Source organism: Mobula hypostoma, chromosome 9 (assembly GCF_963921235.1).
Source record: "Mobula hypostoma chromosome 9, sMobHyp1.1, whole genome shotgun sequence".
NCBI classification, from domain to species: Eukaryota; Metazoa; Chordata; class Chondrichthyes; order Myliobatiformes; family Myliobatidae; genus Mobula; species Mobula hypostoma.
In genome coordinates this window covers 108,337,876-108,354,092 of record NC_086105.1, presented here as the reverse complement: position 1 = coordinate 108,354,092, position 16,217 = coordinate 108,337,876, and the positions used below count along the sequence as shown (strand labels likewise).

General features: G+C 41.3%; 1 protein-coding gene across 7 annotated transcripts in view; it reads left to right on the top strand.

Moving 5' to 3' along the window:
• LOC134351924 (kinesin-like protein KIF19) overlaps nt 1-16,217 on the top strand; it is a 167,688-nt gene that overhangs the window by 55,308 nt on the left and 96,163 nt on the right. For all 7 annotated transcript variants that reach the window (XM_063058847.1, XM_063058846.1, XM_063058848.1 and 4 more), the window contains 4 exons: nt 6,776-6,970; nt 8,164-8,316; nt 9,551-9,673; nt 11,323-11,479. In XM_063058847.1, the coding sequence (XP_062914917.1) occupies nt 6,776-6,970; nt 8,164-8,316; nt 9,551-9,673; nt 11,323-11,479 (628 nt within the window). The remainder of the gene's footprint in view (nt 1-6,775; nt 6,971-8,163; nt 8,317-9,550; nt 9,674-11,322; nt 11,480-16,217) is intronic.

Below are 16,217 nucleotides of genomic sequence, written 5' to 3'. Positions count from 1 at the left end.
CTCTTAACCATGTCTACATGCTTTTGTGCATTGAATTGCTGCCACATGATCGGCTGATTAGATATTTGCATTAGAGAAGAAAGTGATTTACCAATATTTTGCAATGCCAACTTTAATGAGAATTTAAAGTTCCTTCAATGAATCAGAATAAGATTTATTATCAGTGACCTATGACATGAAATTTGTTGTTTTGCTGCAGTAGGCATAAAATTCACTATAAATTACAACAGCTAAATAAATAAATATTGCAAATGGGGAATGGCAAGGTAGTGTTTGTGGGTTCATGGACCATTCAGAAGTCTGGTGGCAAAGAGAGATAAGCTGTTCCTCAATTGCTGAGTATGGGTCTTCAGGCTCGTAGCTCTTCTCTGATAGCAACAAGAAGAAGGCATGTCCCAGATGGTGAGGGTCTTTAGTGATGGATACTGCCTTCCTGAGGGATTGCCTGTTGAAGATGTTCTCGATGGAGAGTGCCCCAGGTGGGTCTGGCTGAGTCTATAATTCTTGCAATCCTGTGCATTGGGGGCTACACACCAGGCTGTGATTCAACTAGTCAGCATGCTCTCCACTGTATAACCTATAAAATTTGGACGTGACATACCAAATGTCCTCACCTCATAACAAGGTAGGGCCACTGGCATGCTTTCTTCATGATGCTGAGTGTGAGGTTGCTGCTGTGATGCTACTCGACCAGTCTATCTGTCTCAGTCCAGTACACCTCCTCACCATCATCTGAGTTTCTGACACCAACCGAGGTATTATTAGTCAAATTTATAGATGGCATTTGAGTTATGCTCTTGTGAGTTTTGACAGTAGAGCAGTGGGCTATGCACTCATCCATGAGATGCACCTGAGTTGACAGTGAGAAGTTATTATCTATCCTCGCTGACTGTGATCTCTCAATAAAGAAGCTGAGAATCCATTTGTAGAGAGAGGTACAGAGGCCCAGGTTTTGAAGTTTAGCTATTAATACTGAGACAAAAAAAATTACCAGAATTTTCAGAAATAAATAAATGGTACAAGAGGCAAATGATATGGTAGTGTTCAGGGGTTCGTGGACTATTCCGGAATCTGCAGTGACCTCAACAGTGTTGAACGCGGAGGTGTAACCGATAAACATTGTCTGATGTACAGTATGTCTTGCAGTTGTCTTGGTGCTCCAAAGCAGAGCGGAGAGCCAGTGAAATTGTGTCTGGAATAGACCTGTTGCAGTGGTGAATTGCAGTAGGCCCAGGCCTTTGCTCAGGTAGGAGTTACTTCTAGCTATGAAGTAACTTCTCGAAGCACATCTTTATGTTACGTGTGAGTGCTATTGGATGATAGCCATTGAGGCAGCTCTCCCTGCTCTTCTTGGGCACTGGAGTGATTGCTGCCCTTCATGGAGTTTTTGTTACCATTCTTTATATTCACATTGTGGAAAGTCTTCATTTCAAAAGTCACCGAATCTACTTTGAATTCAGTGTGACAGTAGCACATCCATGTAATCACCCTGTGATTATTACTTAGTGCTGCATAAACTCCTTGAATTACTGTAAGTTGGTGAATTGGAGCATCGGGCAGTACCTTACTAAACAATAGTCTTTAGGGCATGCTTAGCTGTATCTTCTAGTCAACAAGTGGCTCATTAGTGTGGAGCATATGGAGCCGGACTGAAGTAAAGTGCTGTGGAGTTTGAACAGATTACTTGAATGTTATCATTTTTGATTGAACTATTCAGCAGAGCAAGGGTCAGAACTCTGTTCTCTGCCTATGTTGAGTTAGCTCATTCTTTCCTGTGCTGGCAAGAATGCAATAATGAGAGCCCTGAGCTGGGAGAGGAAACAGGCAACCAGTGTCTTTCAGAGGAGACAATGAACCATTGCTCCAGTCAGAGGGACATAGGAAGTATCCCAATGAAGCAAGAGGCTTTAGATTCATAGAGCTGTGCAACATAGATACAGGCTGCTAGCCCTCACACCAACCTATATTAATCCACCGTGCACTGTTCATTCAGCTGTCCGAACTTTAGCTTCTTATATCATGTTACTAGTCCTGCCTCCACTGCCACCTCTGGCTACTCATTCCAGATGCCACCAACCTTTCAGATCCCCTTTAAGCCTCCTCTCGCTCACTTTATATCAATGCCCTCATAGGAAACATACTGGCTATCTACCCTATCTATGCCTCGTAATTTGACATAACTCTACTGTGCTATTTCTCAGGCTCCTTTGCTCAGGAGTGGATCCATCCTAGGCAACCTCTCCTTTAGCTCAAGCTCTTCAATCCAGGCCACCTTTTCTACACCCCCTCTAACTTTATCATGTCCTTACAATGCATTCAATGGTGTAGTCAGAATCAGAATCAGGCTTTGTTATCGCTGATATGTTTTGTGAAAGTGGTTGTTTTGCTGCAGCAGTATAGTGTTAAGACAAAAAAAATTACCAGAAGTTTCAAAAATAAATAAATGGTACGAGAGGCAAATGATGTGGTCGTGTTCAGGGGTTTGTGCACTATTCCGGAATCTGCGGTGACCTCAACTGCCCAATATACTCCAAAAGTTTTGTACAGCTATAAGATGGCATCCCAACTCCTGTACTCAATATACAGAGGTTGAGAATGCCATATGCCTTCTTCACGACCCCGTCTGTCTGTGATACCACCTTTGTGGAACGATGTACTTGTATCCCTAGGTTTATGTTTCATAAATCACCCTGGACCCTGCCATTTGCAGTGTATGTGAATGTCCTGGTTTAACTAAATTAAACACTTCACACTCGTCTGAGTTAAATTACATTTGACCTGCCTTTGTCCATTTTGCACACGTTAAACTGTCCTGGCCAATATTAGTGTGGCAACTGATCTGGCTGTGTCCCTCACTCTCTTCTATGCAAATTCACTGCTCCATTTGACCGTATTAAGACAAAGATGAACTTTGAAAAGCACTTTATTGATTGTAATATTCTGAAGTTGTGGAAAGAGCTTTATAAATGCAGCCTTGCTTTTGCCTGTAGGATTACTGCACTCAGTCTCTGACCCTGTCAAATGAGAAGAAAATTGGAAGTGCAGAGTTGCTGTTCAAGACCCGCTGGAACAAATGGTGTGAGCTCATATTGAAACACGATGCGAACAAATAAACATATGAAAACTGGATGCAGTGTGTAGTGAGATGGTGAAGAAGGACAGGCAGATGATTGAGCAAACTTGCAGTCAGTGGGATGAGTTAAAGTGTAACAGGGGCTAAAACAGAAATGGATGATGAATACAAGGCTGAAGGTGTTATATTTGAATGCACGCACTGCACTATATGGAATAGGTAGATAATCTTGTAGCGCAGTTAGAGATTGGCAGGTATGATGTTGTGGGCATCTCTGAGTCATGGCTGTAAGAAGATCTTAGTTGGGAATTTAACATTCATGGATATACTTTGTATCAAAAGGTCAGGCAAATTCTTTCAAAAGAGGTGACATGGGATTGGAAGATGTAGAATCCTCATTGGCAGAATTAAGAAACTGCAAAGGTAAAATGACTCTGATGGGAGTTATGTATAGGCCTCTGAACAGTAGCCAGGATATGGACTACAAATTACAATGGGAGATACAAAAGGCATGTAAAAAAGGACAATGTTGTGATAATCATGGGTGATTTCAATATGTAGGTGGATTGGGAAGATCAGGTAGGTGCTGAATCCCAAGACAGGGAACTTGTAGAATGCCTACAAGATGGCTTTGTAGAGCAGCATGTGGTTGACCCCACCAGGGGAACAGCAATTCTGGATTGTGTGTTATGTAATGACTCAGATTAGGGAGCTTAAGGTGAAGGAACCCTTAGGAGCCAATGATCATAATATGATAGAATTCACTCTGCAGTTTGAGGAGAAGAATCTAAAATCAGATGTATAGAATTAAAGTGGAGTAAAGGGAACTGCAGCTGCATCAGAAAGGAGCTGTCCAAAGCTGATAGAAAAGGTCACTAGCAGGGATGATGGCAGATCAGCAAACGCTGCTCTTTCTGGGGGTATTTTGGAAGGCCCAAGAAAGCTGCATCCCAAAGATGAAGTACCCTGAAGGGAGGATGAGGTAACCATTGCTGATAAGGGAAGTCAAAAACAGCATAATGATAAAAGAGAGGGAAAATAATACAGCAAAAATTCATGGAAAATTAGAGGATCAGAAAGCTTTTAAAAACCAACAGAAAGCAACTAAAAAAAAACATAAAAAGGGAAGAGATAAAATATGAGGGCAAGGTAAACAATAATATAGAAGAAAATACAAAAAGTTTTTTTCAGATATATAAAGAGTAAACAAAGGACAAGGGTGGATATCAGACCGCTGGAAAATGACACTGGAGAGGTAGTAATTGCGGACAAAGGATTAGCAGATGAACTTAATAAGTATTTTGTATTATGGAAAACACGAGCAGAATGCTAGAAATGTGGGAGTGTCAGGGTGCAAAAGTAAGCGTCATTGCAATTACTAAGGAGAAGGTGCTTGGGAAGCTGGAAACCCTGAAGTATATAAGTCACCTGGATCAGATGGTCTACACCCCAGGGTTAAAAGTTCAAAAGTTCAAAGTAAAATTTATTATCAGAGTACATACATGCCACCCCATATAACCCTGAGATTCTTTCTCCCGTGGGCAGACTCAGCAAATCTATAGAACAGTAACTGTAACCAGGATCAATAAACAACTAACTGTGCAAATGTAAATATGAATAAATAGCAATAAATAATGAAATTACAAGATAAAGCATCTTTAAAGTGAGATTATTGGTTGTGGAACACCAGAAATAGAATGAGTGTAGTTATCCACTTTTATTCAAGAGCTTGATGGTTGAGGGGTAGTAACTGTTCTTGAACCTGAGGCTCTTCACCTTCTATCTGATGGCAGCAGTGAGAAAAGAACATGGCCTGGGTGGTGAGGATCTTTGATGATGGATGCTGCTTTTCAACAAGAATGTTTAATGTAGGTGTGCTTAATGGTTGGGAGGGCTTTACCCACGATGTACTGGGCTAAATCCACTACCTTTTGTAGGATTTTCTGAAAGAGGTAGCTGAAGAGAGATGATCTTTCAAGAATCAATGGATTGTGGAATGGCTGCTGAGGACTGGAAAATTGCACATGTCACTTTATTCTTTAAAATTGAAGGGAGACAGAAGAAAGGAAATTATAGGCCAGTTAGCCTGACTTCAGTAGTTGAAAAGATGTAGTAGTTTATTATGAAGGATGAGGTCAATGGTACTTGGAGGCACATGATAAAATAGGCCAAATTCAGCACCGTTTTCTAGAGGGGAAAACTGCTGACAAATCTGTTGGAATTCTTTGAAGAAATAACAGGCAGGATATACAAAGGAGAGCCAGTGGATGTTGTTTATTTGGATTTTCAGAAGGCCATTGTCAAGGTGCCACAAATGAGGCTGTTTAACAAGATAAACGCTCCTGGTATTACAGGATAGGTGCTAACATGGATGGAAGATTGGTTGACCGGCAGGAGGCAAAGAGTTGGAATAAAGGGGGCTTTTTCTGGTTGGCTGTTGGTAACGAGTGATGTGCCACAGGGATTTGTGTTGGGACTGGTTCTTTTCAAATCTTGTCAATGATTTGGATGAAGGAATTGATCACTTTGTGGCAAAGTTTGTGGACAATACGAAGATAGGTGGAGGGGTAGGTAGTGTTGAGGAAGCAGGGTGTATGCATAAGGACTTAGACAGATTGGAGGGATGGGCAAAGAAGTGGCAGTTGGAACGTAACGTCAGGAAGTGCATGGTCATGCATTTTGGCAAGAAGAATGAAGGTGTGGACTATTTTCTAACTGGGGAGAATATTCAAAACTCAGAGGTACAACAGGATTTGGGAATTCTTGTGCAGGATTCGCTAAAGGTTAACATGCAGGTTGAGTCAGTGGTAAGGAAAGCAAATGCAATGTTAGCATTCATTTCCAGAGGACTAGAGTACAAAAGCAAGGGTGTAATGCTGAAGCTTTATAAGGCATTGGTCAGACTGCGCTTGGAGTATTGTGAGCAGTTTTGGACCCCTTATCTAAGGTGAGTGAGTCTAGGACCAGAGGACACAGCCTCTGAACTGAAGAATGTCCATTTAGAACAAAGATGATGAAACAGTTCTTTAACTGTTGTGAAATCTATGGAATTTATTGCCACTGAGGGCTGTGCAGGCCAAGTCATTGGATATATTCAAGGTGGAGTTTGATAGGTTCTTTATTAATAAAGGTGTCAAAGGTTATGGGGAGAATGGAGGAGAGGTTAGGGTTGAAATGGATAATAAATCAGCCATGATAGTTATTTATTCAATGGGCTAAATGGCCTAAACCTGCTTCTATGTCTCATGGTTTTATGGTCTAAGAAATGAGAGTAGGAGTAGGCATTCAGCATTTTGTACCTGCTCTAGACTATCTCTACTAAAGAGAAGAGAAAGCACTTAAGTGAAGTGATGAATGTCTGCAGGATCCCATTGAACTGAGCCAACACCTCCTATTGGCTTCATCTCTTATTCGTTCTGTTTGTTTTAGCTCTGATCCTTTGAGATTCTCAATCATTAACCTGGCTAGTCAAGCGCTTTTTTCCTTTAAACTGCACAGATTAAAGTTCGCCTTTCCTGCCCTTGGTGATAAATTATCAAAATGCATTGCACACTGTTGAAATCAACCCATATCTTCTGTGTTAGCTGGTTCATTTCTTGCTGCTGGTTTATTGCATGGGCAGTGACAGCAAAAATGTACTTCCAAGCCTTTCAATAAATTTAGATCAAGTTACAAGTGACTTTTTATTTACATAATTCTCAGATCATGCAGTTGTTGACAAAAGGGAACAGGCAACGAACACAGGAACCAACAGCAGCCAACAAAACCTCATCCCGTTCCCATGCAGTGCTGCAGGTTACTGTCAAACAGAGGAGTCGAATAAAAGACATTTCAGAGGAAGTACGGATTGGCCGTCTATTTATGATTGACCTTGCAGGATCTGAGAGAGCATCTCAGGTAATCATGAATCAGCCTGAACTTCCTTGGTTACCTCACTTTGTTTTTGATGTATTTCAAAGTTGAATTGTGATTGTGTAAATCATTTGGAAAATTTCAGCCATTTCAAGACGCTAAAAACAAACACAGTATGTATTATCTTGTGTTTGTCTTTGTCTATTTGACCCTTTGATCAGTCTGCTTTGGGGGAAGAGGTTTGGGTTGTTATATTGGTGTGGGGAAATGGAATTAAAAGCAATTTGATTGACACCCAGATCTCAGTACGTATTGCATTTCTTTTGGGAGGAAGATAATTGTCTCCTTTTCATTCTAATCTTTGATCTCTGCTTCTCATGGATGGTTTGAATAGATATTGGTGGACACCAAGAGGTAGGAAAGCCACCATGCTTTCAGCATTAGGATACTGATGACCTTAGGGAAACAAGGATATTCAGGGTTGAGTCTCATATCAAATGGCTGACATTATCATGTAAATGATTATCACTAATGAGGCACGGCAAGCCACTGCCCTAAAATGTTGTTAACCTTGTTTTCCAAACAGGAGGATTCCAGCTTTATTTCCCAGAATAGCCCTTTTTTGGAATTCCTGAAATGCATAGAAATATTGTCTGAGAAGGAAAATATCTAATGATTTAAAAAAAGAACAAAGGGACTACATAAACATGAGTCCTGATGAAGGGTCTCGGCCTGAAACGTCGACTGTTTACTCTTTTCCATAGATGTAGCCTGGCCTGCAGAGTTCCTTCAGCAATTTGTGTGTGTTGCAAGGAGACCACATACTTTGTAGAGTAAAGTAAATTCCACAGAGATAACAAATTTTACGGACACCTGGCCAACAGTCAAACCAATGAAGTCAAGATGAAGTGAATCAACAGAATATGTGAAGATGGAAAGGAGGATCAGACGTTTTGATAAGAATGCTGATGGGGACTCAATTGACTCAAATGAAAAATGACCAAACTAGCGTTGCTAAAACTGATTGAGTTGGATTTGTGGAATTAACTCTGAGAGAGATGCTCAAAATGGAAGCAGTTTTAGGGAGGAAGGGGGATAGAAATTTGAGAGAAATGGGTAAATGTGAGGGTGAACTCTCCTCTTCATCTGGTAGTGATGGAACGCCATACAGCAGCCTTGCATGTAGGTAATGACAGTGGAGAGATGAGGAAACATCTCACCAGTTTTTCTTCCAACAGACTCAGAATACTGGCAAAAGGATGAAAGAGGGAGCCCACATTAATCGATCCCTACTTGCCCTGGGAAACTGTATCAATGCACTGAGTGAGAAAGGAGCGAATCGTTCCCAGTATGTCAACTTCAGAGACAGCAAACTGACCCGGCTATTAAAGGTACCAAGAAACTTTTTACTCTAGAATCACAAGCAGTACTTAAAAACTTGGTGCTGACTTTTCTCTAGATGAAATGACCCAGATTCAGGCAATTTAACCTGATCCGTACTCACATAAATGTTTGTCAGTCTTATCTATAGTATTGTGTTACCTCCTTCCCATTTAATTTAGACAAGAAAAACTTAACATAGATGTAGATTTAGGCAATTTGGCCTATCAAATCTATTCCACCATTCAATCAAGGCTGATTTTAAAAATCTCATTCTCCCTGTAGCTCTTAACCCCTTTACAAACCAATATCCTATCAATCTGTCTTAAATACACTCAATGACTTGGCTTCCACAGCCCTCTGTGGCAAAAATATTCCACAGATTTACCACCCTCTGGTTGAATGAATTCCTCCCCATCTTAGTTTTAAAGAGACATCCTTTTATTCTGAGGCTATGATCTGTGATCCTGGACTGTCCCACTAATGAATACATTTTTTTCATCTATCCAGGCCTTTCAGTGTCTTGTAGGTTTCAACGAGGCCCACCCAACTCATCCTCTGGACCCTACTGAGTACAGGCCCAGAGACATCATTCTTGTGAACCTCCTCCGGGCCAGCATATCCTCCTTTAGATATGGGGTCCCAAATTTCGAACAATATTCCAAATGTAGTCTGGCCAATATAAAACCTCAGCAGTTCATCCTTAGTTTTGTATTCTAGTCCTCGCGAATGCTAACATTGCATTTATATTTTTCACTACTGATTCAGCCTGCAAGTTAATCTTCAGGGAAACCTGAACTAGGACTCCCAGATCCCCTAACACTGAATTTTCTCCCCATTTAGAAACTAGTCTGCACTTTTATTTTTCCCACCAAAGTGCAGAACTCTGTATGTTCCTATGATGTGTCCCATATTCCCATTCTTTGTCCAATCTGTCCTGGTCCTTCTGCAGGCTCCTTGTAACTCCCTTTCATTTTATCTGAATGAAATAAATTCACCAATAGAAAATGGGATCAAGTGAGAAAATCATTTTCATTGTGGTCGAGATTATCCAATTATAACACGTAAATTTAGAAGAAGGGTGGATCAGCTGTTAGCTCTTTCCAGTTGTTTAAACTGCCCTGCTGTTTATCAAAACCAAGTACTGTAACTTATCATCTCAACTCTGAGTTTTTATGTAATCCTTGTGTTCGTGATCAACGGGTTGCATTGAAATGAAGAATAATTTGCTTTGTTTTATTGCAGGATTCATTGGGTGGAAATAGCAGAACTGTGATGATTGCTCACATCAGCCCTGCCAGTAGCTCGTTTGAGGAGTCCAGGAATACCTTGATATACGCAGACCGTGCCAAGAATATTAAAACCAGGGTAGGAGGGAAGACAGATAACCTAAATCCTACCTTTTTAGCTCTGGATTAGCGGTGTAATGGTGAACACGTGCCGAGAATAATGTTCTCACAGCTATTGTTCCACCCGGCCTTTACAAGAGGGTGGAGAGTGTGAGTGTGCTTGTGATGTAGAGTGGGATGCTACACACCTAATTTTACAGTAAACGGGGTCTCTTGATAAGAAATGTGAATGTGTAGTGGACAAAGAATGTGTTGCTATACTACTGGATTATTGCAAAGAATGAAAGTTGATGTAAACCAAAGATAAGCTATCCATTGAGAAGTCCTCCAGCCGGGCATGAAGAAAAGGGCTTTCAATGAATGGGGCATTATTTTGTGAGTATACAGTTGAGTGTCAGGAAGCTGTTTGGTTGGAGTGGACCTATCACTCATACTCACAGGCCACTAGAGAGTGAGAAGTGAAGGATACCTAACAAAGTGCTACAGAGCTCTACTGCAACCTCACAGATCTGAACTTCCGTGCTCAAAACGTGCTCTTCTATGATTGTTTCTCTTCACACCTCTGAAGAGCGGCAATGAAGGATGTGGCAGCACAGCAGTGTAGTGGTTGGCATAACACTATCTCAGCGCCAGCGACCTGTGTTCAACTATACCGCTGTCAGTAAGGAGTTTTTGTGTACTCCCTGGGTTTCCTCCAGATGCTCCAGTTTCCTCACACCTTCCAAAAAACATACAGATTGGTAAGTTAATTGGTCACATAGGTATAGTTGGACTAAAAGACCATAAGGCATAAGAGCAGAATTAGGCCATTCTACCCATTGAGTCTGCTCCACCTTTCCAACATGGTTGATTTATTATCCCCCTCAACCTCATTCTCCTGCCATCTCCCTGTAACCTTTGACTCCTGGAATAATTGAGAATCTATCAACCTCCACTCAATGGCATGGCCTTCACAACTGTCCGTGCATTATTGAATTTCACAGTTTCGCCACTCTTTGGCTAAAGAAATTATTCTTCATCTCTGCTCTAAAGGGATGTCCCACTATTCTGAGGCTGTGCCCTCTGCTCTTGAGTGTCAGGAAGCAGATCACACAGTAGGTCATGATACTGTCAAAGTTACACATGCTGCTGATAGTTGAGGATTAAAAATTGGTGAGTATGTCAGAGAGAACTGCTCTGTTTTGCATCAAAAAGCTATGATCAACTGAAGCAACGTGCCATTTGATATTTTACCTGAAATATGCTGTCTCGGACAAAGTAGTACTTCATCACTACTGCAGTAAAGTCAGTCTATGTTTTGTTCTCGAGCCTTTGGAGTGAGTTTTGATTTTATTTTCGACTGCACAGACCTTGTATTTTAGTAGAGGCAAAAGAAATTTGAAAAAATAAAAACTGTTGGAAGTTCATACCCATGGTAACAGTATCTATAGAAGAATGGTTAGGTAACATAGCAATTGTTCATTACTAATAAGCAGAATAACTTATCAGGTAGCATCATTGTCATGTTTTTTTTTGAGCTGGTACACATTGTTCTGGCATATTGTATTCCGGGTGCCATTTAATGCAAGTTCCCTTGCAGATGTCAATCAGCCCCTGATGTCTCAGCTTGTTCCTGGTTGCGTTTCCTTCATTTTTCATGTTTCTAATTACAGAATTATTACACTTCAGGTGAAACAAAATCTGCTGAATATCTCATACCACATCACTCAGTACACCAACATCATAGCTGATCTCAAGAAAGAGATTGAGCGACTCAAACTGAAGATTGAGCAGCAGGGACCAGAACAGAGAAAATCAGAGAAGGCCAATATCAGGGATATTCAAGGTAGGTGAGGGAGTTCAGATATCCTCAGGATCTGTGTGAGTAGAAATAACAAGTGTCTAATCATTGACCCACAGGAAACACAATAGCCAAAAAGGTTATTTATGATAGTCGTAGTTAATGGTTGCTTCAATTTTGGACACATTTTGTGATTTGAAAATGGTGAATGCCCATTTTTACTGGTTTGTTCTAAAGTGAAACGTGATAATGACTCTTCCAGGGATTTTACATGCCCCCTCAGGAAATTGGATGGGCATCTTCAGGGCGAGTGGCAATCTGATCTGACACGTTCTGTAGGTGGGGAAAATTAGGCATGTTATTCTGCGACTGACCCTTGGTGGATACTTTGTACACCCGAGGCAACCATGTTTTAGTAAAGCAACATTGTTTTGAGAGCCTATAGCTACACCCATTGATCATCTTGCCCTCTATCATTCATCAAGGCCTAGATCCTCAATTTTCCCAACTCCCCCAAGGGTGACTGATTCTCTCAGCTGTTTGGTACCCCTATAGAGGCCCAGATCACCGAATCACAACACCACACCCCAGCCATTTTGGCAATCATTGGCAAAAACCACAGACCTGAATCATTTCAAACACTCACCTTGGCATGAACCCTGGTCCTTCCAGACTACCCCCGACCATGGACTCCTATCCGTCCAGACTCTCCTTGACCACTATTCTCAGACCTTCTTGATTGTGCCTCCTGCCAACCTGGACCAGCTCTGGAAGGGCTCTGAACTCTTCAACAATCCCATTCCAGATCCAAGGCCCTGATCACCATTCTCCAACCCTCAGATGTCCTTCTTTCATTACCCAACCCCAACCCCTGTCCTGAGCAGCATATTATTGGACTGTTTAGTGAGTTTAAAATTTACCATCAGGGCCCAAGCAGCTCCTCCACAGTCCAAACCTCTGAAACTTCTTGAATGTTCCATTTTGTGCCAGGTGTAAAATAATCTGATACAAGACAAGGAAAAAAATCTACATTTTTTCTGGCCTTGGTGTGATGCCAGGAATTTCTAACCACCTGCCATTTGGCAGTGAAACAATATCTCCTACTTGACCCCATTTACAGCAATTCAATCTTGTTAAGGGACACTGAACAGCAGAATAATTACCCAATATAAAGTTCCACCTTTATAAAATACCGTATCCTTTGACTTGCCCATGAACAGTGCCATACAAATGCGGACAATTGATACTCACCCATCTGGTGCATGTCGCATTTTCCTTGTTTAATAATTTAATAATAAAATACATACCCACCACATTTATGATTGATTGTCTCACATTTCTTTTCAAGAAATACTTCAATATTTATGTAGTTCACTGACTTGTGAGCAGTTCCTTCCAAGTCAAGCTGGATCTTATAAATTCACAGGCGAATTTTTGTCTATTTTATTAATAAAATATTTTTGGCATCTGCTATAACTATTTTATTCTGTATTTTCATGAAGCATATATCAGCATACGACACAATTTAAATGCTGTTCATGTCTCGCTGCCGATATGTTTGAAAAACTTTGTAATGTGCAGCATTGTTTGTGGACAGCTGATTGGCTGAGGGGCACAAAAAATTAATTACATCTACAGTCTCTCCAAATGAGTCAGGGAGGAATATGTGTTACTGTGATTTCTGCTTGGCTGGTCTTACATCATCTACCCATTGTTAAGTCTGTGTGACCTTCAAACGCACAGTGAGTATAACAGTAGTCCAACTGGCTAAAATTCTGTAACTTATAATCCTGTACAGAGGACTGCTATGCTTCTCTGTTTGTCCAGGTGGGAGTATTAAGGCACCAGTTCTGTCGGGCATATGGCCATGTGACCATGAGAACAGGTCCCTTTGTGCTTTTTCTGCCATTCCTGAGGTGGCATATCCATTTGAGCTGCTGCCTCACACAACTCCGGTTGACTCTGGTTTGACCCAGACCTCCAGTGCTGTCTGTGCGGCGTTTGCACGTTCTCTCTGTAACCCCATGGCTTTTCCCAGGCTGCTCTGGTTTCCTCCCACATGTTGGCTGATAGTTTAATTGCCCACTGTATCTTGTTTCTTGTGTTGGCGAGTGGTGGAGGGTTTCATCTCCCAGAATTCCATTGGATAACAAAGCACCATCAATCTCAGATTTAATGTTCACATTGAGCCAACGTTCACTGCTTGTTTTTGTGAGAGCACTCCACAGGCTTCACTTTTCCCAACATGACCTGGTTCTGATTTTGAAGTTGCTTCTACTTGCCCTAGACTCCCTTACTAGCAGACAAATGTTTCTCTCCCTCAAAACTGTCAATTCCTTTGAAAAATCATGGAACTTGAACAAATAGTCCTTTGTATTCCACGGGATTCCTCAATAAATTTTTAATTTCTTCTTTTAATGTAACTGTTGGAGTGCTAGTAGTTTTTTGGTAATGCTGTCCAAGATATTCTTTCTATTTTGTGGATTTCAAATTAATCCAAATGTGATATAACCAGGCCTTCAAGTAGCTTTGCCTTATTGGTTACTTGAATTGAATCATCCAGTGACTAGGATGCAGTGATACAGTGAGGGAGAGAGATCTGGAGAGTTTGGCCCATTTGGATTGTTCTTTCAATTATCCAGCACAGGTACAATGGGCCAAATTCTATTATGAGTCAGGTTGACTGATTAGTTATTCGCAGTGCGCTACAGTTGTGTGGCATCTTTAGTTCAAATATCAGACCAAATCACATTGTTCAATCACAGTCACTACCCCCTAATGATGCTTGACATCTGAGGTGAGAGCAGTACAGTCACTTTCAGTAAAGAGTCAATCAATTCCCATTTTACGTCAGTGATAGGCTGAACTTTCTAGGCTGTTCAGATAAGCATTGTACAAATTAGGTTTTGACAAATTCATCCTGCTTAATTTTCCAAGCTAGGTGTTTGCCATTGTTCAGTGGCAACACATAACTTAAAAATGTTAACATGCAGATTGTGTTAATAAGTTTATGTAAAGTTTATTTTTAATAACAATCACAGGGTATATTTACTTCTGTTTCTTTCCATTTGAAAAGGACATTCAGACCTGCTCTTTTATGATGCCCATCCAATGCATTCTCTCCCAGACCTTGAGTTTAAATCCTTTAATACCATATTAAAGTCCTCAGCATTCTTAAGTGGGAGGGTGAACAGCCAGAAGTTGTGGACCATGTAGGTACCAATGACATGGGTAGGACAAGCGACGAGGTTCTGCACAGGAGTTCAGGGAGTTTGGTGCAAAGTTAAAGGGTAGGGTTGTGTTCTCAGGATTGCTACCCATGCTACACGCCAGTGAGGCCAGAAGTAGGAAGATTATACAGTTTAATACGTGGCTAAGGAGTTGGTGTAAGAGGGAGGGCATAAGATTTTTGGTTCATTGGGCTGTCTTCGAGGGAAGGTGGGACCTGTACAGAAGGGACAGTTTGCACCTAAACTGGAAGGAGGAGTAATATCCTAGCAGGAAGGTTTGTTAATGCTGTACGGTGGGGTTTAAACTAGAGTTGCAGGGGGATGGGAACCAGAGTGCCAGAACAGTTAGTGGAGAGGTTGTGGAGACAGATGTTGGTAAGACCTCAGACAAAGTTAGGAATTAAAAGGTTGAACCTGGTGTGACAAAATCGGAAAAGGTGAATACAGGACTGCAGGTGTGTATCTGAATGCATGCGGTATACAGAATAAGGTAGATGAACTTGCAGCACAGTTGCAGATTGGCAGGTATGATGTTGTAGGCATCACTGAATCATGGGTGAAAGGTTACAGCTGGGAGCTTAATGTCCAAGGATACACATTGTCTTGAAACAATAGGCAGGAAGGCAGAAGTGGTGGTGTTGATCTGTTGGTTAAAAAAAAATGAAATCAAATCATTAGAAAGAGGTGACATAGGGTCTGAAAGAATTGAATCATTGTGGACAGAGCTAAGGAACTGCAAAGGTAAAAAGACCCTGATGGGAGTTGTATACACCTTCCAAACAGTAGTAAGGATGTGGCCTACAAATTACAATGGGAGATACAAAATGCATACCAAAAGGGCAATGTTACTAGTCATGGGGACTTCAATACACAGGTAGATTGGGAAAATCAGGTTGGTGCTAGATTACAGGAGAGGGGATTTCTAGAGTGCCAATAAGATGGCTTTTTAGAGCAGCTTGTGGTTGAGCCCACTATAGGATCAGCTATTCTGGATTGGGTGCTGTGCACTGTACCAGAGTTGATTAGCGAGTTTATCATAAAAGAACCCTTAAGGGAAAATGATCATAATATGATTGAATTCACCCTGAAAATTGAGAAGGAGAAGCTAAAGTCAGATGTATCAGTATTATGGTGGAAGTAATGGGAATTACAGAGGCATGAGGGAAGAGTTTTTTTATAGGATGTGGGCATCACCAGCTAAGCCAGCATTTATTGCCCTTACACGAGGAAATCTGTAGATGCTGGAATTTCAAGCAACACTCGTAAAAAATGCCGGTGAACGCAGCAGGCCAGGCAGCATCTATAGGAAGAGGTACAGTTGACGTTTTGGGCCGAGACCCTTCATCAGCATTTTTTATTTATTGGCCATCCGTAGTTGCCTTTGAGAAGGTGGTGATGAGCTGCCTTCTTGAACCGCAGCAGTCCCTGAGGTGTAGTTACACCCACAGTGCTGTTACTGAGGGAATTCCATGATTTTGACCCAGTGACAGTGAAGTAACGCCGATATGTTTCAAGGACACGACCCACCCAGCCAACACACTTTTCGTCCCTCT